Source organism: Ochotona curzoniae, unplaced genomic scaffold (genome assembly GCF_017591425.1).
Source record: "Ochotona curzoniae isolate NIBS_2020 unplaced genomic scaffold, NIBS_Ocur_1.0 contig_2699, whole genome shotgun sequence".
NCBI lineage: Eukaryota > Metazoa > Chordata > Mammalia > Lagomorpha > Ochotonidae > Ochotona > Ochotona curzoniae.
Genome location: NW_024465561.1, coordinates 4,443,580 through 4,469,700, shown reverse-complemented (window position 1 = coordinate 4,469,700; position 26,121 = coordinate 4,443,580). Strand labels below are relative to the sequence as shown.

At 43.1% G+C, this 26,121-nt stretch overlaps 2 protein-coding genes across 2 annotated transcripts in view; one reads left to right on the top strand and one right to left on the bottom strand.

Moving 5' to 3' along the window:
• The window catches only part of LOC121153688 (zinc finger protein 729-like), a 107,234-nt gene extending 93,837 nt beyond the window's left edge, over positions 1-13,397 (top strand). Inside the window, exons 6-7 of the mRNA XM_040976383.1 lie at positions 11,942-12,466; positions 12,550-13,397. Of these exons, the coding sequence (XP_040832317.1) occupies positions 11,942-12,466; positions 12,550-13,397 (1,373 nt within the window). The remainder of the gene's footprint in view (positions 1-11,941; positions 12,467-12,549) is intronic.
• LOC121153685 (zinc finger protein 420) overlaps positions 1-26,121 on the bottom strand; it is a 363,018-nt gene that overhangs the window by 208,216 nt on the left and 128,681 nt on the right. The window lies entirely within an intron of this gene.

The following is a 26,121-nucleotide window of genomic DNA, read 5'->3' as shown; positions in this document are numbered from 1 at the left end:
GACAATGTTGGAAGTTACATATCTCTTGATTTTAAAACTTAAATTGGCATAAAGATATAATTTACTAGAACAGAATTGAAAGCTCAAAAATATTTTCATTTACAATCAACTTTTTTTGACAAAGGTACCAGGAAATCTGATGAGGAAAAGCTAGTCTTCAACAAATCATGCCAAGACATACATTTGCATGTCATTTATAAATGTAAATAATATATTTGAGCTCTTTAACCTCACACTATACGCAAATGTTTTCTCAAATCACAGTTGCAAATGTGAAAGCCACATTTTATTTTTCAAAAAGATTACATATTTGAAAGGCAGAGTTACAGAGTGAAGAAGGAGGCGAAACCCGCATGGAATGCTTATCTGGGTTCCTCACATGGATGCAGCAGCCCAAGCACTTGGGCCATAATTGGCTGTTTTCCCAAGCACAGTAGCAGGGAGCTGAATCAGAAATGTAAGAGACAGGACACAAGATAGCACCCATATAGGATGCTGACAGGTGCAGGTAATGGCTTAACTAGTTATGCCACAATGCTATCCACCCCACCCCCCCAAAAAACTAAGTTTTAATACCATCAGAAGGAAATTTAAGGAGTCATTTTTTTTTTTCATAGCACCAAGGACCACTGCTGGGTGTGTCTCCATTTAATGTGGTCTTTTGGACTGTTCTGTCCCGTGTGCAGCAATGCCTAGGGCAAGTTCTTCCAGGAATGTGCCTGGTCAGTTCCTCACTGAGGCAGACGTGAGTCTGTGAAAGGTATGTATACAGCCATCTTCCTAGTGCAGTTCCTAGTTCATTTGCTGATGCTGCCCTTCATGTTCATGTGTCTAAATATGACAGTCCCTACTCATCAGCCTCTACCACGCCTTCATCACCATCTCCAACATCAGCTTGTGGGACTTTGTGGCTGATATGAACCTTGGCACCAGTTATATTACTGCTATTACTGCGTAGAGCTCTGTTATCTACTTGGGGCTGGATTTGCCACCCCTCTTGGTCAACTTTAAGGTAAGTTATGTTTGTGGAAATCCACAAAGCCATTAAAAAGCAGCAGCACAAGGCCAAGGATGTTCCTATCTTCAGCCTTCTGTCTGAAATGGAGGAGACCTACAACAACATATACGGCAGACAGGGAAAAAGGCAATGAAGATGAGCAGGAGTGGGGAGGGGATTGTGGGACCAAGATCTGGGCTGGCCCTTTAAGACAGTTGCCCCCCCCCACTTCCCCAGGACCCCTGGTGGTCTAGTCCATGGGGGAGGTATCACACTAAAGAGCGAAGGATTGTGTTGAGGCCCCTGGAAAACGAGATGAGCACAGGCCCAAGAAGATGCTTCTCAAGTGTTAACCCACCACCCAGACTACCATGTTGCTCATCCTCCAGAATGTGTGACAAGGAGGCTGGCCTTTCGGACACGGAGATGTTCTCACACGGCAACCTGGTGGTGGTGGAGAGGCCCCAGGTGGTGCTGAGGTGTCCCTGAACATGGGCCAGTTTCCTTCCCTAGATGAGTCCACCTTGACCAGAACACAGTCTGAGCTCTCTGCACCAGGGGCTCCTGACGCATGAGTACAAAAAGACATAGCTCCAAAAGCGTGTGAAATGGTGCGGGTTCCCCATCCCAATTTGGGTGTCCTTCCCTTTTTTCTGGGGTATCCTATAGTTTCTCGACCCCTGGCCTCCTGGGGCCCACATCTGAATCTAAAGATAGCAGCCAGTTACGTGCCTTAGCTGCACTCCCCATAGCTAAACTACCAATTATTTGCGCCATGTCCTCAGGGCAGAGCCCCTGTTGTCCAGCTTAGCCATAACTCAGCAGTGGCAAGGTGTCTGTCTTGAGCTTGGCTGGTGTATTTGTGGATGGGAACACACATGATTAGAACTGCCCCTGAGGAACTTTGTACCTGCTTAGGTCTTTTCCCTGTCACTTGGCTGAATGTCAAACAAGTATCTTGAGTTGGGGGCTCTCAGCTATTGGAGTTCACTCCTGTTAAGCAGCAACTTCTGTGTGCTTGGCACTGATCTAGACATTTCATTATTTAAGATTTTAGATTTTATTTCTTTTTATTGGAAAGTCAGATATACCGAGAGAAGAGACAGGGAGGAAGATCTTCTGTCCAATGATTCACTCTCCAAGTGGCCGCAATGGCAAGAGCTGAGCTGATCTGAATCTAGGAGTCAAAGCCAGGATCCTCTTTTGGGTCTCCCATGCAGGTGCAGGGTCCCGAGGCCTTGGGCTGTCCTAGATTGCTTTCCCAGGCCACAAGCAGGGAGCTAGATGTGAAGTGGGGCTGCCAGGATTAGAACTGGTGGCCACATGACAGCCCCAAACGTACAAGGAAAGGACAATTTCCACCAGACTACCATCCTGCACCCTTTATTTTTATTTATTTTAAGATTTTATTTTTATTGGAAAGGCAGATTTAGTGAGAGAGGGAGAAAAAAAAACTTCCCTCCTCTGGTTCACTCCACAAATGGCCAGAGCTGAGCTGATCCACATCCAGGAGCCAGGAGTGTCCTCTGGATCTCCGACACAGGTGCAAGACTTTGGGTTATCCTCCACTGCTTTCCTAGGCCACGGACAGGAATCTGGATGGGAAGTGGAGCAGCCAGGACATGCTGGCACTTGAAGATGCAGGATTAGTTAATTGAGTCATTGTGCTGAGCCATGAGCAAGACATTTTCAAGAGGGAAGGAAGGGTATGCAAGACCCAGGTCCTGCCTGTTTAAGCTCTAAAGTGGGGAACAATACACGTGATAGGGCTAGAGGGAAGGTCATTTTCATACCTCAGCAGTATCATCTCTCACCCCCATCCCCCTTCTCCACCAGTTGGCCTCCTACTGCAAACTGCAGTGGGGAAAAGGCAAGTAAGGTGAGGGAGTAAGGGTATGATGGACAGATGTTGAAACAGTAATGATTTGTTGAACCTGGAAGAAGTCCACTGTGGGCCCAGGGGTCTAGTGCTCCATTCTTATTTGCTTGGAGCCCCGTTTCCTGTCTCTGATTCCCTTTGGCCGAGCAATGGCATATTCAAGGTTTTCTGCCCCCACTTAGCCTCTCAGGAACTGTAGCCAGGAAGCTCAGGAGTGAGGCTCAGCTCTGACAAATTCTTCCCTCAATGTTCCTGCCCCTTGTCAAATCCTGACCAGCCTGCACTTACTCTGGACATGCATGTAACAGTGGATACAATTGCTTAGCTCAGCCTGGCTCTCCCCCTAAAACAGCTCAGATGCAGGCCAACAGGTGTTGTAGCCCCACCCAGCCAGGTCTGCCCTTGGTCCCAGTTCTCACACTTGCTAGTGAGAGCAGTAGTCCAGCAGAAGAGTCCCCGCAGCCTCCCTTGCTGCAGCCCAGTCTGCCATGGCCCACCTCACCTCAGCATTTGCCAGCAGGCACTGTAGTCTGGCCTGGTCTGATCTGTCCCCAGTTCCAGATCTTGCTAGTGGGTGCTTGAGCCCAGCCCTGCCCAGCCAGCCCCCAGTACTGGCCCTAATGTGAACTGGCTGGTGTTACAGTCCAACCTGGCCTGTCCTACCCTCATCCTGGTTCTCAGATCTGCCAGTGAATGTTTTAAATAGGCCCAACCTGGCCCACCCCAGGACCTGACTTGCACGTGTGCCAGCTGGTACTGTAACTAGCCTGATCTGGGTTGCTCCCAGACTTGGTTTTTGTTCTCATCCCCAGGGATAGCAACCTGACAGAGTTCTCCAAATTCCTATAATTAGGTCACCTCTCAGTGACAGACCTTGCGCATCCTCTGGGTCCTTGGCCCAGCTGGACTTGGATCATGTTCTGTCCTGGCAGGAACAAGTTTTGCCTGACCAGCCCACACCCATTCTGGTTCTTACTCTTGGGTGCTATAGCCCAGTCAAGCCTGGTCCACCCCAGACCCAGCTCTTGCATGGTTTAGCAGGTGCTGAGACCTGTTCTACTCCTGGCTCTCGCAAGCACCAGCTGGTGCTAGAGTCAAGTTCAGCCTGGCACAACACACCCTGGACCCAGTGCATACCCATGCTGAGGGATACTGCAGTTATGCCCAGCCTAGGGCACCAGCCCCATTCTGGCTCTCACGCTCACCAGTGGGAACCACTACCCAGCTGGGGCATCCCCTTAGCTCCCAGACCAGGTCAGCTCCAAGCCACAGGTTTTATGCATACGCAGTGGGTGTTCTGATCCAGCCTGGCATAGAATTGGGCCTTTCTTGGTGACTCTAGCCAAGATCATGATGTGTGGACCTAAGCTGTCATGTAGAATTGAGGAGGGTTCATTGATTGGCAGGTAAGTAAAAGTGGGGAAGGTACCCATTGCAAGTGGCTAGATGCTGGGAAGGAGACAATCACAATTTCAGGCTTACGCTGTCTCTCCTTGTAGCCTTATAATGCTATCAAGGTTAGATGGCGCCACAATGCTTCCTACCAACATGTGCAAGCAGTGACGGCCATATGTCTACATTCACATTCGTTCTCTAAGTAGTTACAGAATCTATCAGCCGGGCACAGAGTATGGGAAGGGGCATTTTTGTAGTTTTCTGGGAAATGCTTTCAGGAGTTCATCTTGTTGGGTGTCCTCAAATCACGCACTGTACATAGATTACCTTCTGCTGTTTATCGTAGGTCATTATCACAGAGCGGATCAGAGTTGGAGCAACCAGGACACAAACTGGCATCGTGTGGTTTGGCAGCATCGCAGACGGCAGCTTTACTCACTAGGCCACAATGCTGACCCCAAATTTTGTTTTAAACAAAGGGTCAACCAGCAGATATTCTAGGCTTTAAGGCTATATAATCTCCCTCATAATAGTTATTCAACTTGGCTATATAACTTTCTGAATGTAGACACAGACAAGAGTAAATAAATGGGTATGATTGTGTTTCATTTTAATTCTATTTACAAAACAATGTAAGTGGGTCAAATTTGGCCCATGAACCCTGGTTTTCAGACTCTTGGTCTCCTGTCTTTAAGTCTGGGGAGGTCAGAAAGGCCTGAGGCCATGGAGATGGCCTGCTTGGGACCAAAGGCTCCTTTGTGGATGGTGAGAATCAAAGGAGGAAAAATCTATTCCAGGCAGTTCTGAACCCCGCTCACAGGCCTACCCAGAGTGCTGGGCAGGTGTTCTAATTCAGAAAAACTGTTCTGTATCCTTGTATAGCCACATTTCCTTGGTGTGGCGAGGCTGTGTGTGACAGAGAAGTAAGCCTTTTGGAGGAGGTATTAGCAAGCAAGAATTAACAAGAAAAAAGTACTCAGCTATGTTTTGCTATCATTGTTTCTTTTTTTTTTTCCCCCCAATCCAGGCTTGCTAGAACTGTGTTCCTCTGGGAGAAGTCTTGAGGAAGACCAACCAATTCCTGTGATTCTAAAGTCATGGCCCTTGTAAGTTGCTATTGCTTGTTCCTTCTGGACATTTTTTAAAATCATGATTTTTCATTCTTTATCATAAAATTTCCAAAATTTTTTTAACTTAATCTCCACCCCTGCCAGGCTCTACTTCTGTTCTCCTCTTTCGCCTAACCAGTACCCACCAAACACCCACCAAATCATTCAGCATTTCCTGTGTACTTAGCAGAAACAGAAGAGAAATCAGGTCCCTACAGGAAGGGAGGTCTCTGAATATCCCCTGTCAGATATGATGTGTGGATGGAACAAAGTATGGATGGACTTGACTTCAGATGGGAAAAACCTGGGCTTTCCCACAGACCTGTGCCTGCGGATAAGCTGCAGCCCAGTTAACTGAGTATGGTCTCAGTGTGTGGTTGGAGCTTGCTTTTAACAGACAAGGAGGGGTCTAGCGCAGTAGCCTAGCTGCTAAAGTCCTTGTCTTGCATGAGCTGGGATCCCAGATGGGCACTGGTTCTAATCCCAGCAGCTCTGCTTCCCATCCAGCTCCCTGCTTATGGCCTGGGAAAGCAGTCGAGGACAGCCCAAAGGTGCAGGGTCCTGTATGGGTGCAGAGTTCTAAGGCTTTCGTCCATTCTCAACTGCTTTCCCAGGCCACAAGCAAGGAGCTGGGTGGGATGTGGAACAGCTGGGATATGAACCAGCGCCCTTATGGGATCCTGGCGCATGCAAGGTGGCCTCCATGATTTTTTTAAAATTTATTTTATTTGGAAAGTCAGAGTTACACAGAGAGATAACCAGAGAAAGAGATCTTCTACTTGCTGGTTCACTCCTCAAATGGCTGCGACAGCCAGCACCTGGGGCTTCCACTGTTTCCCCAGGCACATTAGCAGAGAGCTAGATGGGAAGTAGAACAGCTGGGACTCAAACCTGTGCCCACATGGAACACGAGTATTGCAGCTAACAGATTAATCCACTAAGCCACAGCACCAGCCCCCATGATTTATGTTTTAAACATACTTTAAAAATCATTGCATTGTGATGCAGTAGTTTAAGCTGCTGCTTGAGACACTTGGTAATGTATCAGAATGTTACATGAAGTTTGGAATTTCACTTCCTGCTCATGTGTATGGGGAAATCAGTGGAAGATAGCCCAAGTAAATAGTTCCCTGTGACCCGTATAGGGGACCATAATGGAGTTCCTGGCTTAGGCCTGACCGGTGTCTGCTGTGGCAGTCACCTGGAGGCGTGAACAGATAGAAGAGAGAAGATTTCTGCCTCTCCAGTTCTCTGTCACTCTGCCTTCCAAATGAATAACTCCTTTCGAAAAGTTACCTAAGGAAAATGAAAGATACAGGGCTCCTCTTTTTCCTTTAGTTAATATCTTATTAATTTTTATTATTTCATCTATAAATTTGTTTATTATTAATTATTTCTTTAAAATTTTGAAGCAGGAGCGAATCAGCTTATTTGCTTATACCCACTACTTCAATTAATTGTAAAACGTAATTGTTTGTTCCTAAAAATTTTGGCTAATCACGTATTCCCATTTTTAGGGAATCTTGCATGCACCAACTTGATTCTTCAAGAAAATAAGGTAATGGGGCTGCAAGTTTGGTGTAGCACATTCAGCCACCACCTGCAATGTGTCGTATTGCATGTAGGTTCCAGTCTGAACACTGGCTGTTCTTCCGATGCAGCTCCCTAATGCACCCGGGAGAGCATCAGAAGATGGCCCACACCCTTGGGCCCCTTCCGCCACATGGGAGACCCATGTCTGACTTTGACCTATCTCAAGCCTGATCACTGCAGCTATCTGGGGAGTGACCCGGTGGATGAAAGATTCTCTCCCTCTCGTCTCTCTTTTCTACAACTCGTTCTTTCAAATAAACAAATAAATCTTACTCTCTGCCCTTCTTAAATTGTTGTTTTGTGGTTTCACCCATGACGTGTTATTCTACATCTTCAGGCAGTGGTGATGTTCCAAGATGTGGCTATTGAATTCTCTCAGAAGGAATGGGAGTGCCTGGACCCTGCTCAGAGGAGCCTGTGGAGCCTGTACAGAGACGTGATGTTGGAGAACTATAGAAACCTTGTCTCCGTGGGTGAGGTCTTCCACGTCAAATATGCGAGCTCCTCTCTGCAATGACAGATTTCATGTCTTTGAATTCAGGATATTTTCCTACAAAACAAGCTGAACTCTTTCTCTGTTTCTTATGGGATGAGTTAACTTTGTTGGTTTGTAAATGACACTCAGACTAAATATTTTTTGTTTTCATCATACTTCAGCGATCCTCATGAAACATTTCTCTATTTGCTCCTAAAATTGCCCCTTCCTTAGTGACTTCAAGACTGGGTTTGAATGCTGAGATACTGATTGCAGAGCCAAGGTCAAGCAAACCAGGTTTCACATCATATCTGAGTTGAGAACTGTTACGGATGTTCTGTTCTTGCTGTCTTGGATACAGGAGAACAGCCCTCCTCCTCCCCACCTCCCCCCCCCCCACCTCTGCTATTGGCCCACGCTGGATCTATAGTTTTTGTGTCATTCAGGGGTGCAGAATGTCTGGCCCACAGGTTACACAAAGCTTACAAAATTACCCCTGTCACAGCAACCACAGGCAAGACTCGAAAGTCAATCAATCTACAGCAGGCTAATCTTTAAGTTGGTAACATTGCATGTCCTGAGAATGATGTTCTAAATATCCAAATAACTCCTGGCAGAAAAAAAGGCCCCCTCCCCATCCCTAGTAGATGAACAAAATATATTTTAGATAAAAATATTCTGTTTCCTACAACATTTTTTAACTTGCTTTTGATTAAAAGTTAAAATTCATTAGCTTAGCATTTAGCTCTAAGAGAATATAGCAGGAACCCATGACTCAGAAAGCTTTTTGTATTATTTTTTCAATATCAGAAAAAAGAAAACAGTTCATTAAAACCTTACGATTGTGAGGTAGTATTCTCAGCATTAGTTATGAGACTTTCATTCTCATTTCACAGATGAGGAAACTGAGGCCCAGTGAATTTGCTATAATGAGTAGGTGGCTCAAGCAGGATTTGAACCCCCAGATTTCTGGCTCCAGAGTTTATACTCTTCATCACTGCCACCTCTTACTAGAGTGCGCCTATATGTGTTTTAATTCTAAAAAGATCTCTCTGGCTCATCAAGTTTTATGATTTCTGGGATTCTTAGATCACCCTAAGTCAAATATTACCTTCATGATATCCATTTTCTCGGAAGTATGTATCAACATCATGTTAATTCAGATGTTATTACTAAATTTAACCAAGCCTCCGAGTGTTTTGGAATTTGCGTGTTTTACTTCTACATCTTTTATTTCCTTCCTGAAAGCAGGGTATGCTGTCTCGAAGCCAGATGTGATTACCTTGTTGGAGCAAGGGAAAGAGCCTCGTATGGTGGGAAGGGATGTGACAGGAGGAAAGTACCCAGGTGAGTGAAGCCTCCTCAGGCAGCTGGAAGTTATCACTGTCACTAAAACCCGGCTGGTCTGCAAGGAAGCCCTGCAAGGTCCCCTTCAGGGGCTTCAGGCCCACAGGCCAAAGCTGGGAAGGAAACAAGCTTTCCTGATGTAAGTTACCAAAAGGATGTCAGCTCAGGTCCCAGCTACCTCTGTCCTTGTTCTTCTCTCCCCTTCCCCTCCTCTTCATTTCTTATCTCAATAGACTATCTTCTCTTTCTCAATGCAATCATTTGCCTTCCACTTTACTTTCATGTTTTCATGTACTCGTTTCCAATGCTTAAAAGTTCATTCTTTCACCTATTCAGCATATATTTATTGAGGGCCCACTCTGAGCCAGGCCAGGCACAGTTTTAAATATTATCGATACTTGGATGATGAAGCCCAAACCTGAGGCTGGCTTTGCAGTTCTGTGAGAGATGCAGGGAAGTGTAAATAAGGGAGCAGATAATATAACATTAAATAATGATGCTTGCTATGAAGGCAGGACAGGCAAAGGGGAGAGAGGTCGGGTAGCATTAATTTGGGTGGGGTACTCAAGGAAAGCTTTTCTAAGGAGGTGCTGCCAATGCAGAGACATGAAATAGGAACTTAGTCCACATGAGCATCCGGGGGAAAGGCTGTGCTGTGTGAAGGCAGGAAGGGCCTCGTGTACTTGAGGGACAGCAAGAAATTCAAAGCAACTGGATAAATCTGTCAGTGCTGATCCAAGCCTCTGCCTGTTTTGGTAAGTAAAGTTTTGCTGGAACATAGCCACCTGTGTTTATTTATACATATTTTGTTTGGTAGAATAGCTCAACTGAAACAGAAAAAACAAACAAACAAAAAACAGGACCCACCAAGCCTCTGATCTTGACTCTCTGGCCCTTTACAGAGAGTCCTCCCCTAGGGAATGAATAAATACATGCTGTTAGAACGAAGAGGGCCAGATAAGGCGACAGTAACTGAGCCTGGGGCACTCTATCTCAAGAGTGGAAAAAGAGTTACTCTGTTTCTAAACAGAGAAGGAAGAGGTGGCAGCAAGTAGATTGAGAACAAGTAATCCAGGGGGAACAAGACAAATGAAGAAAGGTTTCAGCCAGGAGGAAGTGTCCACTGAGAATTGTCCACAGGACAGCAGAAGGAAGTTGGCTATGACTTTGTGTAAGAGATCAAGGCGTCCATGGACTCTGGGGGTGGAAGCTTACTAGGTATGTCTCAAAAGAGAGTTGGAGGCAAAGCAGCGCTGATGTTCTGAAGTAGAGCATGTCTTTATGGGGATTTTGTTAGGAAGAGAACTAGTGATGAGGTTAATAGCTATGAAGTGATACAGGATAAAACAGTGTGTTTCAAGATAGGAGATTTTCGGGCCTGGCATGGCAGCCTAGGGGCTAAAGTCTTTGCCTTGAATGCGCTGGGATCCCATGTGGGTGCCAGTTCTAATCCCAGCAGCTCCACTTCTGCCCAGCTCCCTGCTGGTGGCCTGGGAAAGCAGTCAAGGACAGCCCAAAGCCTTGGGACCCTGCCCCCGCGTGGGAGACCCAGAAGAAGCTTCTGGCTCCTGGCTTCGGATCAGCTCAGCTCTGGCTGTTGCAACCACTTACAGAATGAACCAGCAGATGAGCAATCTTTCTCTCTGTCCTCCTCTCTGTAAACCTAGCTTTCCAGTAAAAATAAATAAATCTTTAAAAAAGAAGAAAATATGCAGAAGGGCAGAAAATCAATGGCCATGCATTTGAAAATTGTAAAATGAAAGAAACTGACACTGGAATAGAAATAAAGGCTGTAAGACTGACTGACAGTCAGTAGGGCAGCCCATTCTGTGAAAGAAATTTATAACCTGAGATTGAAGGATGAAAAGGAGTCAGCTTTTCACAGAGTCATTTTTAAGAGACTTAACAGCATATTTAGATCTGTGTGGTATCGGAAAGGTCATAGCACAAGCCGGATCTAAATAGAAACCCCTGTTGTGGGAAATCAGATGCTCAGTGCCTATGAAAGAGGTTAAGAAACCAAAGACCATATTACAATCTATGGTGACATGTTTGTATTTTAGTCTAAGAATAAAGAAAAACTACTGAAATTATCAATTGGAGAGTCTCAAGCTTTTCAGAAGAATCTAATGGAATTAAAAAGTCAAGATACTCAGTTCCTTCTCGTTTGATCTGGAATGTTATCAAAATAGCAGTATTTCTTTTTTTTTATTTTTTAATTTTTTTTAAAGATTTATTTTTATTATTTTTTTATTGGAAAGGCGGATGTACAGAGAGGAGAGACAGAGAGGAAGATCTTCCGTCCAATGATTCACTCCCCAAGTGAGTGCAACGGGCCGATACCGATCCGAAGCCAGGAGCCTCTTCCGGGTCTCCCACGCGGGTGCAGGTTCCCAAAGCTTTGGGCTGTCCTCGACTGCTTTCCTGGGCCACAGGAAGGGAGCTGGAAGGGAAGCAGGGCTGCCGGGATTAGAACCGGCGCCCATATGGGATCCCGGGCATGCAAGGCGAGGACCTTTAACCACTTGCGCCACCTCGCCGGGGCCCAAAATAGCAGTATTTCTAATGAATTCCCCACAGGATTCTTATCCACACCAACATTTCTGAACCACTAGATGTAAACTATTTCCCACACCATCCTAATCTTATCTTGTACTCTCTAAGCTCATACTGCCTGAGTTCAAATTTTAAGACTATATTGTGAAGTTCCTCAAACCTTTTACTTCTAATAAAAATTGTTCTTGTCCCTTATTTTGAAGATGAATGTTTTAGGTTTGAATGGCTGTGGGGAAATGATTTTTGTGTACTTGTTTTTCTTTCAGGTTTGTTCTCCAAGAGTAAGAACAAGACGTTATCTCCAGAAAAGCATAGTCATGAAATCAGTTCATCTAATTTGGAGAAGGTAAAAAGAAATACAACTTCCGACCTTGAAGGATCCATTGTCAGAAATGATCAGGAAAGCAAAAGTGAGACTGAAGGTCAACAGGAACCTCAAGAAGGACATTTCAGTCAAAAGAAAATTATGAATCAAAGAAGGCCATCAACTCAAAACCATACATCTCATCCTCCCCAGCAGAAAATCCATGATAGCGAGAATCCTGAATACAGGGAAAGTGGGAAGCCCGTTAGTTGTGACTCCAATTTAGTTCGACACGAGAAAATTCATTCTAATGAGAAACATGTTTGTAAAGAATGTGGGAATACTTTTAGTAGTGGCTATCAACTTACTCTACATCAGAAAATTCATACTGGTGAAAGGCCCTATAAATGTAAGGAATGTGGGAAGGGCTTTAGGCAAAGCTATCAACTTACTCTGCATCAGAGATGTCACACTGGGGAGAAACCCTATAAATGTCAAGAATGTGGGAAGGCCTTTACCATCAACTCACAACTTACTAGACATAAGAGAATTCATACTGGCAAAAAACCTTGTAAGTGTAAGGTATGTGATAAGGGCTTTTTCAGTCATTTAGAGCTTACTCAGCACGAGAGGATCCACACTGGTGAGAAACCTTATAAATGTAAAGAATGTGGGAAAGCTTTTCGACTTAATTTCTACCTCACAGTACATGAGAAAATTCACACAGTTGAGAAACCCTATAAATGTAAGGACTGTGGGAGAACCTTTGGTGCCTGTGCAAAGCTTATCCGACATCAGAAAATTCATACTGGTGCAAAACTATATGAATGTAAGAATGTGGGAAGGTCTTTAGACTTGGTTTTTACCTTGCTGAACACAGAAGGACACATACAGGTAAGAAATCTTACGAATGTAAGGACTGTGGGAAAACCTTTAATGTGCATGGGCAGCTTAATCGGCATAAAACGATTCACAGTGGTGTAAAACACTTTGAATGTGAAGTGTGTGGGAAAGCTTTTAATTTTAGTGGTGACCTGAGAGTACATCAGAGAATTCATACTGGTGAGAAACCGTATGAATGTGAAGAATGTGGGAAAGCCTTTATACTTCGTTCAGCCCTTATTGAACACGAGAGAATTCATACTGGAGTAAAGCCCTATGAATGTAAGGAATGTGGGAAGACCTTTAGGGGGCGCTCTCAAGTGAGTCTGCACAAGAAATTTCACACTGATGTAAAACCCTACAAATGTACAGGATGCAGGAAGACCTTTAGATTTGGGTTTTACCTTAGTGAGCACCAGAGAATTCACACAGGCGAAAAGCCCTATGAATGTAGGGAATGTGGGAAGGCTTTTATTCGTAGAGGTAATCTTAAGGAGCACCTAAAAACTCATTCAGGTCTAAAACCCTATGAGTGTAAAGAATGTGGGAAGACCTTTAGTTGGCGTGGACAGTTTACACAACATCAGAAAATTCATACAGGTGTAAAGCCGTACAAATGTAAGGAATGTGGGAAGGCCTTTAGTCGTAGTGGAGACCTTAGAATACATCAAAGAATTCACACGGGTGAAAAGCCCTATAAGTGTAAAGAGTGTGGAAAGGCCTTTAGGCTTAATTCACACCTCAATGAACATCAGAGAATTCACACTGGTGAGAGACCATATAAGTGTAAAGTATGTGATAAAGCCTTTAGACAACATTCACACCTTTATCAACATCAGAAAATTCATAATGTAACCTAAGAAACCATGCTTATTATTCTACATCCAAAAGTTCACGGGAAATGACATTAGAGATAAATTAATTTTTGTGCAAAAGTTGAAATCCATGCATGGTCTTCATTATACGAATTTTCCACGGATGGTTAAAGACTTAACATTTATAGAATATAAAAATACAATATGGAATAATCATGCTAGATAATAATTCTGCCAATGTGTCAACCTTTCTTTAAGACAAATTGACAATAAATGGGTAAGAGGTTTTCAATACCTCCTGGTTCTTGATAAATTTTAGGAAATTCATACTAAAAACAAAAATTAATGTAAAGTTATGGGAAACTTTTAGCAGCAACATGTACTTATCACTGCCTTTGCGCTTCTCTTATTTCCTGTGTGATGTGAGTAAAAATATTTACCTCTTGATGCCTAAACTGTGAAATGATATCCTACTAAAAGTGTGGTTAATGGTTTATCACATGCATTTTTCTGTAAAAAGTGTCTTTTATTGCAAATATTTTGAATTAACATTAGATAGTTTTACTTTTATCATCAATATTACTGTTAGTGAATCTTTTAAATGCACTGAAAAAAGCTGCATTATAGTTCACGAAATTTGTCTTTGATAAAATGAATGTTGGGAGTTGAATGTTCAGAAATTTTGTGGTGAAGTCCTAATCCTGCTATTTGGAGGTGGGAGCCTTTGGGAAACAACTGAGTCATGAGGGTGGAACCCTCACGAATGAGATCAATTCCCTTATACGAGCAACCCAAAAAAAGCTCTCCAGAGCTCCAGCTCTGTCTCTAGTTCTCTTTGAGCTATGTGAGGACACAGTGGGAAAGCAACAGTGTAAAAAGAGGAAAGTCCTCACCGGAACCCAAGTAGACCAGCACCCTAATCTTGGTTCCAGAACAGGGAGAAGCACATTTCTGTTGTTGATACATCACTGAATTCCTGACGATTTGCATATCGGTCCAAACTAAGATGGCCCATTTCAATACAGAACATACAGAGATCTGAATTCAGACCTTATTGCTTCAGTTCAATCAGAGATCTAAAACTGCGAAGAAACTTTAAGAATGTAGCAAATAGGAAGATGTTAAGAATAAATAATAAAGCTGCTGGCACAGCAGTTGGTGCAGCAGTGAGAACATGGCCTGGGATTTCTTTATCCCAGAGAGCCTGCGTATGAATGCTGACTCTGCTGTTAATTCCAGCTTCCTGCTGATACACCCCCAGGAGCAGCCCTTGGATCCCTGCAGGCGTCTACAGGGTAGGCCCAGATTGAACTCTCAGCTCCTGGCTGTTGCCTGGCTCAGGCCTGGCTATTCCAAGCATTTGGGGAGTGAACTAGTAGATAAGAAATCTTTGTCTCCCTGCCTTTCAAATAAACAAACACTGAATTAAAAAAAAAATATTATACCATCTGAACTACCAGATAGAGGTATGAGGAATGTATGTATAATACTATAGAAATTAAAAGGATTCAACACAAAGCTATCTACCTTGTGATTTTTTTAAAAAACAAATTTGTTCTGAAAGTTTTCTGACAGAGAAACAGAATGCAATCTATACTGACACTCATTTTACTTTCCACCTTGATTTGAGCATTTAATTTTCACATTTGTTTTGTTTTTAAATAAAGTATGTTATTTTTGCTGTACCATGTGTGAGCTCATTATAAAATATATCACTTCATTCTTAAATAAATCAGTTTGTATCTCCTTAAGTATTACGTGTAAGTGAACTACTACAATCATACCTTAAAATTAATAATTTAATGGAATCTTACAACACCTGGTTCAAACTGAAACTTCTCTAATTGCTGTAAGAATATATTTCATAGATACTCTATTAGGGGTCACTTTCCAGGTTTGTGCATTGTTACATTTGGTCTGTCACTTTAAATGATACCATCATTTTGTGATACTGGTTTTTTGAACAGTCCATCATGGTTGTCTTTAGATGCCTTGAATTTTTTTATGTGTCTAATTCATTTCCTCATAGTGTTCATTTTGTTCCTCTGTCTTCAAGATGGATCTTAGTGGAAACTTGATTTCATATTGGTTAAACATTTTTAGCAAAGCCAAGTCATAGGTATAATACAGTTTAAACAGAGAAGGCATACAATGCCAAGTTTTCCCATTATAATTGATACTAAATCTGATCACTCATTAAGTTGGCAATTTCCAAACCTTTCCACTGTAAAGGTGCATTACTTTCTTAATTTTAAGTTAAGTAATTGGTGATAATTTGAATCTCCTCTTAGAAATTTATACTTGCATGTATCAGATAGGCATGGATTAAACTGATAATCACAATTTAAACAATTGTTTAAGCGCGATGAAATGTGGGATGTGATCAATGCTCTAGTCTCTGGGATATTAATATTGCTTAATGCACATAGAAAACCACAATTGAAGTAGGGAATATTTTGTTTTCTCTGTCCTTAGCACCTGCTGGATTACCTTTCACTTAATAAGCATTTGATAAAACTTAGGGAAAATAAAGTGAATGCTAAAGTCAGATGAGGCTGATATAATTAAATTTGGACATTAATAAGAGAGATAGTAAACAAATGGACTTACCTAATTTTTTCCAAATATTGATGAAAAGAAAAAAAAATGGCACACACACAGTGACAGCATCATGAACAAAGAAAGTGACTTCACCACAGATACAGATATCACCTAGTTAAATCATGAGAAAATGCTGCTACACAGTCCACATATAATGAAGTATTTTTGAGAAAGTACACTGGAATTAAAAAAATATAACCAAGCCTAAACAAACTGGTAAATTTAGAGGATAATTAAACTTAACTCAAATGATTTCTTATATGTTTTCCAGCATAGTACGTTTTAATTAGATTTTAACATCAAAAGCTCAAGAAGCAATTAAATGGATATTTTAAAAGTTCAAGGAAAGAATCCTTACCAGAATTTTCGCAGTTCATGCTGCATAGTTGACATCATCCAACTGTAAAAAAGTAAAATTTAAATGATTTCTAATTAAAGGAAAAGTCAAAATATTAAATAAAATGTCAACAAAATGATATATATATGATGTCCAGGCACTCGAATTTTCTGGATCTGGGCAGTTCCCACATAACTTTTAAAAATAATTTATAATTGTTATATTTTAATTTTATTCTCTTAGATATATTTAGTCTTATTTCATCAATACCTCAATTTCATCAATGCTAAAAACCACTTTCCCTTGCCATTTTAGCATTTTCAAAATGATGCCATTTCACAGTCAATACTATCTTATAATTACATTGGACCAAATATCAGTGAAGATTTGTTTATATTTTGTGGTAAGGTCAATACTGTGCCAATATGAAAGTATTTTATACTTGATACAATTTATATATGTACATACACAAACACAAACTAAGCAAGGATTCATACAAATTTAATTCCTTATAAAGATGATTTTCTGAAAATAACTTTCCACACACATTTTATTATTTTCAATTAAATTTTAGTAAACTGTTGGGAGTATTGCTTATATATGCAGGCACACATGCATATAAATGGCTTATTAAAATATAAATAACTGCTGAGGAATCAGAGATACTGGAGGATATCTGAAATACAGAAAGCAACTGCTATTAGATCATTTAAATAAATCAGAAACCAAAATAAGGTAATAGGTACCACTTTAAAAGATGAGTATTACACAGCAAGGGTGATTGCCTAGGGTTTGTCATAGGAATAATATGGAGACAGTGAGAGTAATGAGATTGGTTATTTGGGGGAAGTAAATAACTAGCGTGCTCCTCTTCTTTAAAACAGCTAGTCGTTACTGTCCTCGGCTTCCAGGAGGAATATGAGAGACTAGTGAGTGGTCCCTGCACTGGTTAAGCAGGAGCATCCCTAGGAGAAGCAAGCAAGATGTCACGCAGCATTACAAAGCTGCTGCTTCCTTCTCTCTCCTGAAAATTAGGTCAGAGTAAAAATCAGAGCAGAATATCCTATTCTGCACGGAAGGAGCCTCATCCGCAGAACTTGAGCATTCATCACAATTAACAACATTTGAGGGGAAAAAGCTGACTCCCATATAACAAAAATAATTCTGATAGAAAATGAGGTCAAGGCAACCATATACAGATAGGATTTAGAAGATGTGAGAATGACATTCTGAAAGATATGTGATGGAAGATGGCATATCTCCAACAGCATAGATCTATTTTATAGAGGAGAGAGAGACAGAGAAAGAGATATCTTCTATCTGATGGTGCATTTACCAGATGGCCACAACTACCCTGGTCGGGGCTAGGCCAAAGCCGGGAGCTTTTTCCAGTCTCCCACATGAGTGAAGGGGTCCAAGCACCTGAGCCACCTTCCACCTCTTTCCCAGGAACATTAGCAGGGAGCTGGATCAGAAGCAGAGCAGCTGGGATTTGAACCGGAGCCCATATGGGATGTAAGTGTTGCAGGTGGTAGCTTTACCCATTATGCCATAATGCCAGACCTTTGTATATACAAATTATTCAGTTGTCTTTGTGCAATAAAAACTTTAGCTGAGGGAATTTCCTTTCTCTAAAGATGCGGTAGGTTTCTCCCAATAGGTAGCTAAGCTAAAAACCTGGGATATTACACAATGTGGAGTGGCTGGGACTTGAACCAGGCACTCCAATATGGGATATAAGTATCCCAAGTGGAGGCTTCCCCAGTTGCACCACAACTCCTCTTTTTCTGTTTCAAGAAGTATATACAGTAATATGTGTAAATCAATGCTGATGCACATACAATGCATAAAGATGTGTTTTATGACATGCGTACATAAATCATGATGGCAGAATCATGCAAGCAACATTGTGTACTACTGAAGCAAGTAGGTGTTAATTCAAACTAGGTTGTTATTTATGAAGACATAGCGTTGGAGAGACATTTAGTCTGCCATTCAAGATGGTGGTCAAACCATTGATTCTCCTCATCCAAGTACCTGGGCTCCACTCCCAGCTTTCACTGCAGACTCTGGAAGACACCAGTGATGGCCAGAGTAACTGGATTCCAGCTATGCATGTGGAAGCCTTGGACAGCATTCTTGGCTTCCAACTTTAGCCTCAACTGACCTGGACATTCGGGGAGTAGTTAAGAAAATGAGATGTTTGTGTCTCTGAAATAATTGTAAAGATGTGATTCTCCACAGCAACCACTAAAACGCATTTAAATTAAATATTAAAGTGGGTGAAAAGGAAATAAAAGTATGCATCAGAAAATATGTCTAAACAAAATATAACAAAGCAGAAATAGAGAATAAAAAGAAATATGACATAAAAAACAAGTAGCAAAAGACAGGCTGTCTAAAAAAAAAGCAGCAAATGGTAAAATATATTTTCCTCTCAGTAATTATATTTCATGAGAGTGAATTAAATGCCCTAAATAAAAAGAAGAAATTAACAGAATGAATTTTAAAGGAATTTTTAAATGATTCAACTCGATACTGTTTCTTATAGAGATTAAATTCAAATAGTTTGTTGAAGAGGCTCCACAAAGATCAGGCAAAAAAGGTTGAGATAATAATTGTTATAAGAGGTTAAAAATTCGATCCAGCTAGAAAAATAATATTGTATCATATGTTGGACTAAAGTATACAAAACTGTTGTTATCATCCTTGGTCAAATCGTTTTGTGGACAAATGCATTCATTTCATTTTCCTTGAGTATATACTTAGAAATGTGAGTGAGGGACACAGGATAATATGTCCTTCCCTTGAATCGACACGGAGGATACAGACACTCTTCAAAGAGTGTTTTTACTGAATGACACTGCTTGCTATGTTTAACTGTGCATGTTGCATCACAGCCTACACAAAAAGCAGCAGTTATTAAGTGATATCATACTTGATGAATCTCATTAGTGCTTTTGTGAATATATTCCTGAAATAAGTCAACTGTCCACATGAAATACCTTGTAGAAATATTGTTCTTCAAAAATACATTTCATCCTAGTAATCTCATTTTGCATTACCAGTGGAATGAAATATGTAACATGATAAAAGGCAGTATAATGAAAAGATGTGTAGCATACTTCAGGAATGCATTTACCTCCAGAAATTCCATGGGTTCAAAAATCCTGTAGCTTTCCAGAATGCCTCCATCAATATCTTCAGGGATTTACCATCCGGATTTTTTGTAGTACTTCAGATTAACTACTATGCAGATTATACATTTCATGCTGAATTACAAATTTATTCTCTCAATATTGATATATTTTTTCAGTACTGCTGAATGACCAAGAACTACTGAGAGCATGTAGAAAAAAAAAAGCATGGCAATGGAAAATATTGGTCATAATTTTTGATATAGATGTTGCTTTCAAGTGTCACGGCTATCACAGTTATCACAGTTGCAGAACTAACTTCATCATATACCTTTAAATTAGAGATAATTTGTTATTGTAAAATTGGTATATCAACACAAATCATATCAGACAGCATTTAACAAATAGTTAATAAAGTTATTTGTTGTTATGAAAAATAAATTCTTGGTATTTATTATTTAAGAAAGCACTTCCCAAAATATGAAAGAATTCCATGATGGCCGAATAAGGGTGCCTAGCACTTCCTTCTCCACAACAAATAACCCAAGCAACTATTGAATAACTGCATTGGAGGTGAGTAACCAAGGCAGACCACCAGAACTCAACAGGGAGAGTCAAGAACCTAGTTAGACACACAGAACTGAAATGATGTCAGAGGCAGAAAAAGAAACTGGCAGCCACAACTCTGACTCCCCAGCTGGTGGCAGGAGGCCCCCCCTTTGCAAGGGACAGGGTAAACAGGAGAGTTCCAAAAGATTACTTCACACCGGATGACAGCAATCCGAGCTGGGCGCTCTGGATCTGCCTGAAGCCTGTGCTATCGCTTTGCTTCACACAAGGAACTCACACTGTCTACCTGTAACACCCAGAGCCATGGCTGCTCCATCATTCTGTTATCCTGAGAGCAGAGCCACTGTCAGATTCATAAAGCCCCAGCAAACGGAAACCTATACCTGTCACGATCCTGGGGGCCCCACAGACACCCTAGAGGGGCTGTCGGCTCACACACACAGTCTTACAGTGCAATGGTGACCCCAACACACAAGCTCATGAAGTACCCTTCACAACTGGGAGTAACTAGTTATGCATGCAGAGGGATGCCAGGGTGAGAAACTAACTTGATCTTTTTGGGGATCCTGGGTGAGCCCCTGCTTCTACCTCCTTCCACGATTGATGCAGATACCTGCTAGCTCTGGGCCTGAGAGTACTTCCAACCATGTTCTCCTTCTTCTGTTCACCACTGTCAAGGTAACAAGAAAGGAAGGAAGCAAGAGAGAAAAGAGGGAGGGAGGGAGGATGGATAGTAGGCCAAGCCTCCATTGTACTGCCAGCATCCCATGCGGGTGCCCATTCATGTTTTGCCCACTTCACTTTTGATTCAGCCCCCTGCTTATCACCTGGGAAAGCAATAGAGGGTGATTCAAGTCCTTGAGCATGTGCACTGACATGGGAAACCCAGAAGAAGTCCTGGTTCCTGGCTTCATATCTGCTCAGCTCCAGCTGTTGTAACCATCTGCAGATGGAAGTTCTCTCTCTCCTTTTTCTGTAACACTGCTTTTCAAATAAAAAACACATTTTTAAAAAAATCAACAAAAAAACATCCGAGTTAAAACTACACCACACCCCAGCTGTATGCAGCTGACTAGGTTGTATTGTACCTAGCCAACTGTTTTACACTGCTGGGAGAAAAGCAGATGATAGCTGGTGGGCATTCTGGGCCTGCTTAATGCCAAATATGTGTTAGCTATACCAGTGTGTCAGCATAGTTGCCAGTTCAATTTTTTTTTTTAAAGTCATATATTTTTACAGATGCAAGCACACTAGGAAAAGGGGTATAAGGACCCGCACTCGTGCATGCGTGGGACCCTGGCAAGTGGGCAGGGCCCCAGGATGGCACAACACACTGCCAGAAGACCAGGCTTGGGGATCTGTATGCTGGTGAGCAAGAGGGGCAGCAGATTGCTCAGGGAAGGAGGTCTGGAGATGTGTGTGAGGGAGGACCACTGAGAGAAAATGTGCCAGGTGAGGAGTGTCTTCTGAGGGACTTCCACCAATCAGGCTACCTTTTGGGCCAGACCAATACACCTGCCCACGTGGGAGTCCAGTCCTGAACTGGGCTTTTTAGTATCAATTACCATCTACCAGTGCACACAAAAGCTAGGGCTGGGCAGACTGCCTGGCAGGCTCGATCACAGTACCTGACAATGAGTATCAGGGCAGGGGGTGGACCATGTTAGACTGGGCCATGACAGTAGCTAGCATGTGAGAAAGCCAGGTATGGAAGTAGATTCTGCAGGGGGAATTTACGGACTCACCCCCTATGGAACTGCCCTATCAGCTGGTTTGCTCGAGGGCTGGGTATGGTAATGGTCTGAGCTAGGCACGACCATGGAACTCACCAACACTCATGGGTGCTAAGGCTGGCAACAGGCAGGGCAAGTACAGGTTGCAGCACTTGCAGGCACACCTAAGAACTGGGTGTGCGGCAGGTCAGGCTGTAACATCTACCAGTACACACAAAGGCCAACACTAGGAGGAAAACCATGCCAGGTAAGGGCTCAGCACCTTCTAGCACGCATGAGATTTGGGTCTGGGAGTGAGCCTGGTGGGGGAACTTGGGAAACTCCCCTGGTGGGCTGTAGCTCCTAATGGGGAGCGTGTGAGTTGGCTGAGTATTGGTCAGTCTGGGCAGAGCTGCTTCACTTGTCAGTGGGTGTGTGGATTGGCTCAGGGATTGAGGGGTGGGGGAAGGAAGAGGGGGAGTGGACTGGGCAGGACTAGGCCAAACTGTAGCACACTGGCATCTGCAGGAGACAGAATGGGATGCGGGCCATGCAGGGCTAGGCTAGGCTATCACACCTACTGGTTTGCATGAAAGTCAGGGAAGGGGGCAGGCTGAGCAGGGTTCAGCTGCATTAACCACCAGCAAGAGTTGGTTTTGGGGATGGGCCAGGCCAGATCAGACTGCAGCATTGATGGCAAAGGCTAAGACCGGGGATGTGCTATGCTGGGCTGGGTCAGAAAAACCACCAGCTTGCTCAAGATCTGTGGCTAGGAGCCTGGTCAGGGAGCTACAGGGATGTCCCACTGGGCTGCAACTCCTACTAGTGGGAGTGACATCTGTAAGGGGCTTGGTTATCTGGGTTAAACATGACTGTAGCATCCCCTGGTGTGGATTAGGCTTGGGGTGTGCCAGTAGAGGCTAGGCTCAAGCCCCACTTGTGCTTGCAACAGCCAGGGTGTAGAATAGGCTGGGCTAGGTCTCAGTACCTGCTGAACCACATGAGAGCTGGGTCTGGAGGTGGACCAGATGTGGCTAGGCTGTAGCACCTAAAATTAAGCCAGAATGGATGTGGGTTGATCATGCAAAGCCATTTTGCCTGCCAGGACAGGAGATGGGCCAAGTCTGGCTGGGCCAAGGACCCATCGGTGTGCACGAGATCTGTGATTGGGAGGTGACCTGATAAAGGAGCCTGGGGGAACTCCTCTGTCACGATGCAGTCCCTGAGGGTTAGTGCAAGAACAAAGGTTGGGAGCAGCCCAGACCAGGCCAGGTTGCAGTACCTGCCAGCACACATGTAGGTTGGGGGTAGGCCAGACTGGGCTAATTTATAGCATCCACTGGCAGATGTGAGAATCAGGACAAGGGGTAGGAGAAGCCAGGTTTGACAGCAATATCAGTCATTTCACCTTAGGGCCAGGACTGGAGGCTGGCTGGGCTGGGCTGGGCTGGGCTGGGCTGAAGCACTCACCAGCAAGAGTTGGAACTGGGGACAGATCAGGCCAGGCCAGACCTTAGCATCTTCTGGCAAATGCTGAGGTGAGGTAGGGCATTCCAGACTGGGCTGCAGCACCCACCAGCACACGTGAGACCAGGGATAACATTGTGAGGACTTCCCTGGTGGGCCTCTGCTCCTGCTGATGAGCATGAGAGCCAGGACGGGGTGCAGATCAGGTTGGGCAGGGCTACCCAAGAAGAGAGTGTGGGGCAGGCTGGCCTGCAACATCCACCAGGCTCATACAAAGCTTAGGTTAGAGGGGGCAGACTCTCCTGGGTAAGGGCCTAGTACTCGTTGGCACTTGTGAGAGCTGAATCTGGGAATGAGTCTGGTGGAGGTACTTGGGACACTCCCATGGTGGGTCAAAGCTTGCTGATAAGCTTGTGAATCAGGCCTGGGTATTGGTCAGTATGGACAAGGTAGCTCTATCTGATGGTAAGTGTGTGGGTTGGTTCTGGAAGGGGTGGACTGGGCAGAGCCAGGCCAACCTTAGCTCACTGACATGTGCAAGAGCCAGGCTGGAATGCGGGTCATGCTGGGCTAGGCTATCACACCTACTGGTTTGCATGAGCCAGGGACGGGAGCCAGGGATGGGAGACTTCCCAGAGCTAGACTACAGTGCCCACCAGTGAGACTTGGTTTTGGAGGACTGGGACAGATCAGGCAGCAGCATCTGATGGCAAAGGCAAGTAAAGGGAATGGGTTATGCCAAGCTGGGTCAGTGGCAAGATCTGTGGCTATGAACAGGCCTGATTGAGGAGCTAAGGGAATGCCCAGCTGGGCTATGATTCCCACTGGTGAGTGTGAGAGCCAGAACGGGGCAAGCACATGCAAGAATCAGATCTGGGGTCACCTCAGATGAGGTATCTCCAGTTACATTACCTGTTACCAAAAAGCCAAAACAGAAAATGCTGGTGAGGACGCAAACAAAGAAGAACCCTTATACACTACTGGTGGGAATGTAAATTCACACAGCCATTACAGAAAACAGTACGAAGCTTCCTTAGAAAGACTGAAAATACAGTTGTCATACAGGGGTCAGTGTTATGGGAGAGCAGGTTGGGCAGCTACTGGTGATGGTTGATTCAAATGTTATAGTGCCAGTTCTAATCTCAGTTGCTTTGTTTCTAACCCAGCTTTCTGCTAATGCTACCTTGGGAAGGCAGTGGAAGATGGGTCCTTGCAGTCCATGTGGGAGACCAGGATGGAATTCCTGGCTTCTGGCTTTGACATGGCACAGATGCGGCTGTTCTGGCTACCTGGGAATGCACCACTGAGATGCAAGGTACTTCCATCCCTCTCTCTGTATCTGTCACTCTGACTTTAAAATAAATATAATAAGGAGCTATCAGATGATTTAGCAATCCCACTACTAGATGGGTTTCCAAAATGAAGGAACAATTATACCAAAGAAATATCTGTCTGGGTATTCTTAAGTGCCAAAATGCAGAATTAACCAAGCTGTCCATATACAAAAAAACGGATTTTTCAACGTGGCACATGTACAATGGAATATTATTCAACCCTAAAAAGGATGAAAACCTGTTAGGTTTAGTAACATGGATAGCACTGGAGAACACTATATTAAGTGAAGTAAGCCAGAAACAGAAAAGACCAATTCTGCGTGTTTTCATCTGTGGAAACTGAAAAAAAAAAAACTGGTAACACAAAAGTTGAGATTAGACTAGATGTCAGCAGAGGAGGTGGGGCAGAAAATGTAAAGCTAGGTAATGGGTTCCAGGACACAGCTGGAGGGAGGAGTAATCCCAATGGGGCACAGCACCATAGCGTAAAGACGGTCTACAAGAGCTAATGAACATACTGCGAAGTAACTGCGGAAGAGTGACGGTCCCAGCATACAGCAACGATAGTACTTGAGGTGACAGAAATGCTGATTAGCACTATTTGATCATTATATACACATATCTTGAGTTACAACCCAAAATGAGTATGGTTATTTTATGCAAAAAAAATTTTTAAGGGAAAAATCTTTCTTCCTTTTTCATATAGTAAAACGAGTTTTTCAAACTTTCCCCCCCCTAGTAATGTTGATCAAGCAGCTCCATTGAATTAGCAAAGGCCAGAATATTTCTTAAAAATCTCCCAGTGCTCCTACCTCTTGCCTCCCAATAGTTGCAGGGCAACAAAAACCTGCCTGAATCATGGAAACAAATAAAAGAATTCTATGTGATAAGCTATGTAATTATAAAAATTATGAGTTCAACATGTCCATCACAAACATTAAAGTAACTACCTATAACTTTTAATACCTTATTCTCCTTAACTATTAACTTGTTCTTGGGAGTGTTACATGCATAATGAAGAGTTTGTAAGACACAAGCTTATCAAACATTATTGCTTTATCCTGGGAAAACAGGCTTAGGATGCCAAAAGTTCCACAATTCTGAAACAATGGATTTTAAAAAATCATTTGCTGTCCTGATAATTATGTCTTAGTTGATATTAATTGATGCCTCACTTTTATTCAACCTAGACACAGAGGAGGAAAGTTTACCAACAGGCAGTGGTGTGCAAGGAACTTAATTTTTTTGGAAAAGAGCTCTGATTTGTAGTGTTTTATGATTTCAGGGGTTTAAAGATTCTACCATGACCAACTCTGCACTACTTCTTGACCAATTTCAAGTGCCTTAATAATTGGGTCCCAATATTTCCTAATATTTAACATAAGGTCTTTTAAAAGCAATTTATTCATTTTGAAAGTCAGAGTTACATAGAGAGAAAGGAAGACACAAAAAGATCTTCCATCCACTAGTTACCTTCCCAGATGGCACAAGGGTGAGTGCAGGGTGAGACCTGGAGCCAGGAGCTTCATTTGGATTTCCCATAAGGGTGGTAGGACCCAAATTCTTGGGCCATTTTCCAGTGCTTTTCCCAGGCCATTAGCAGGGAGCTGG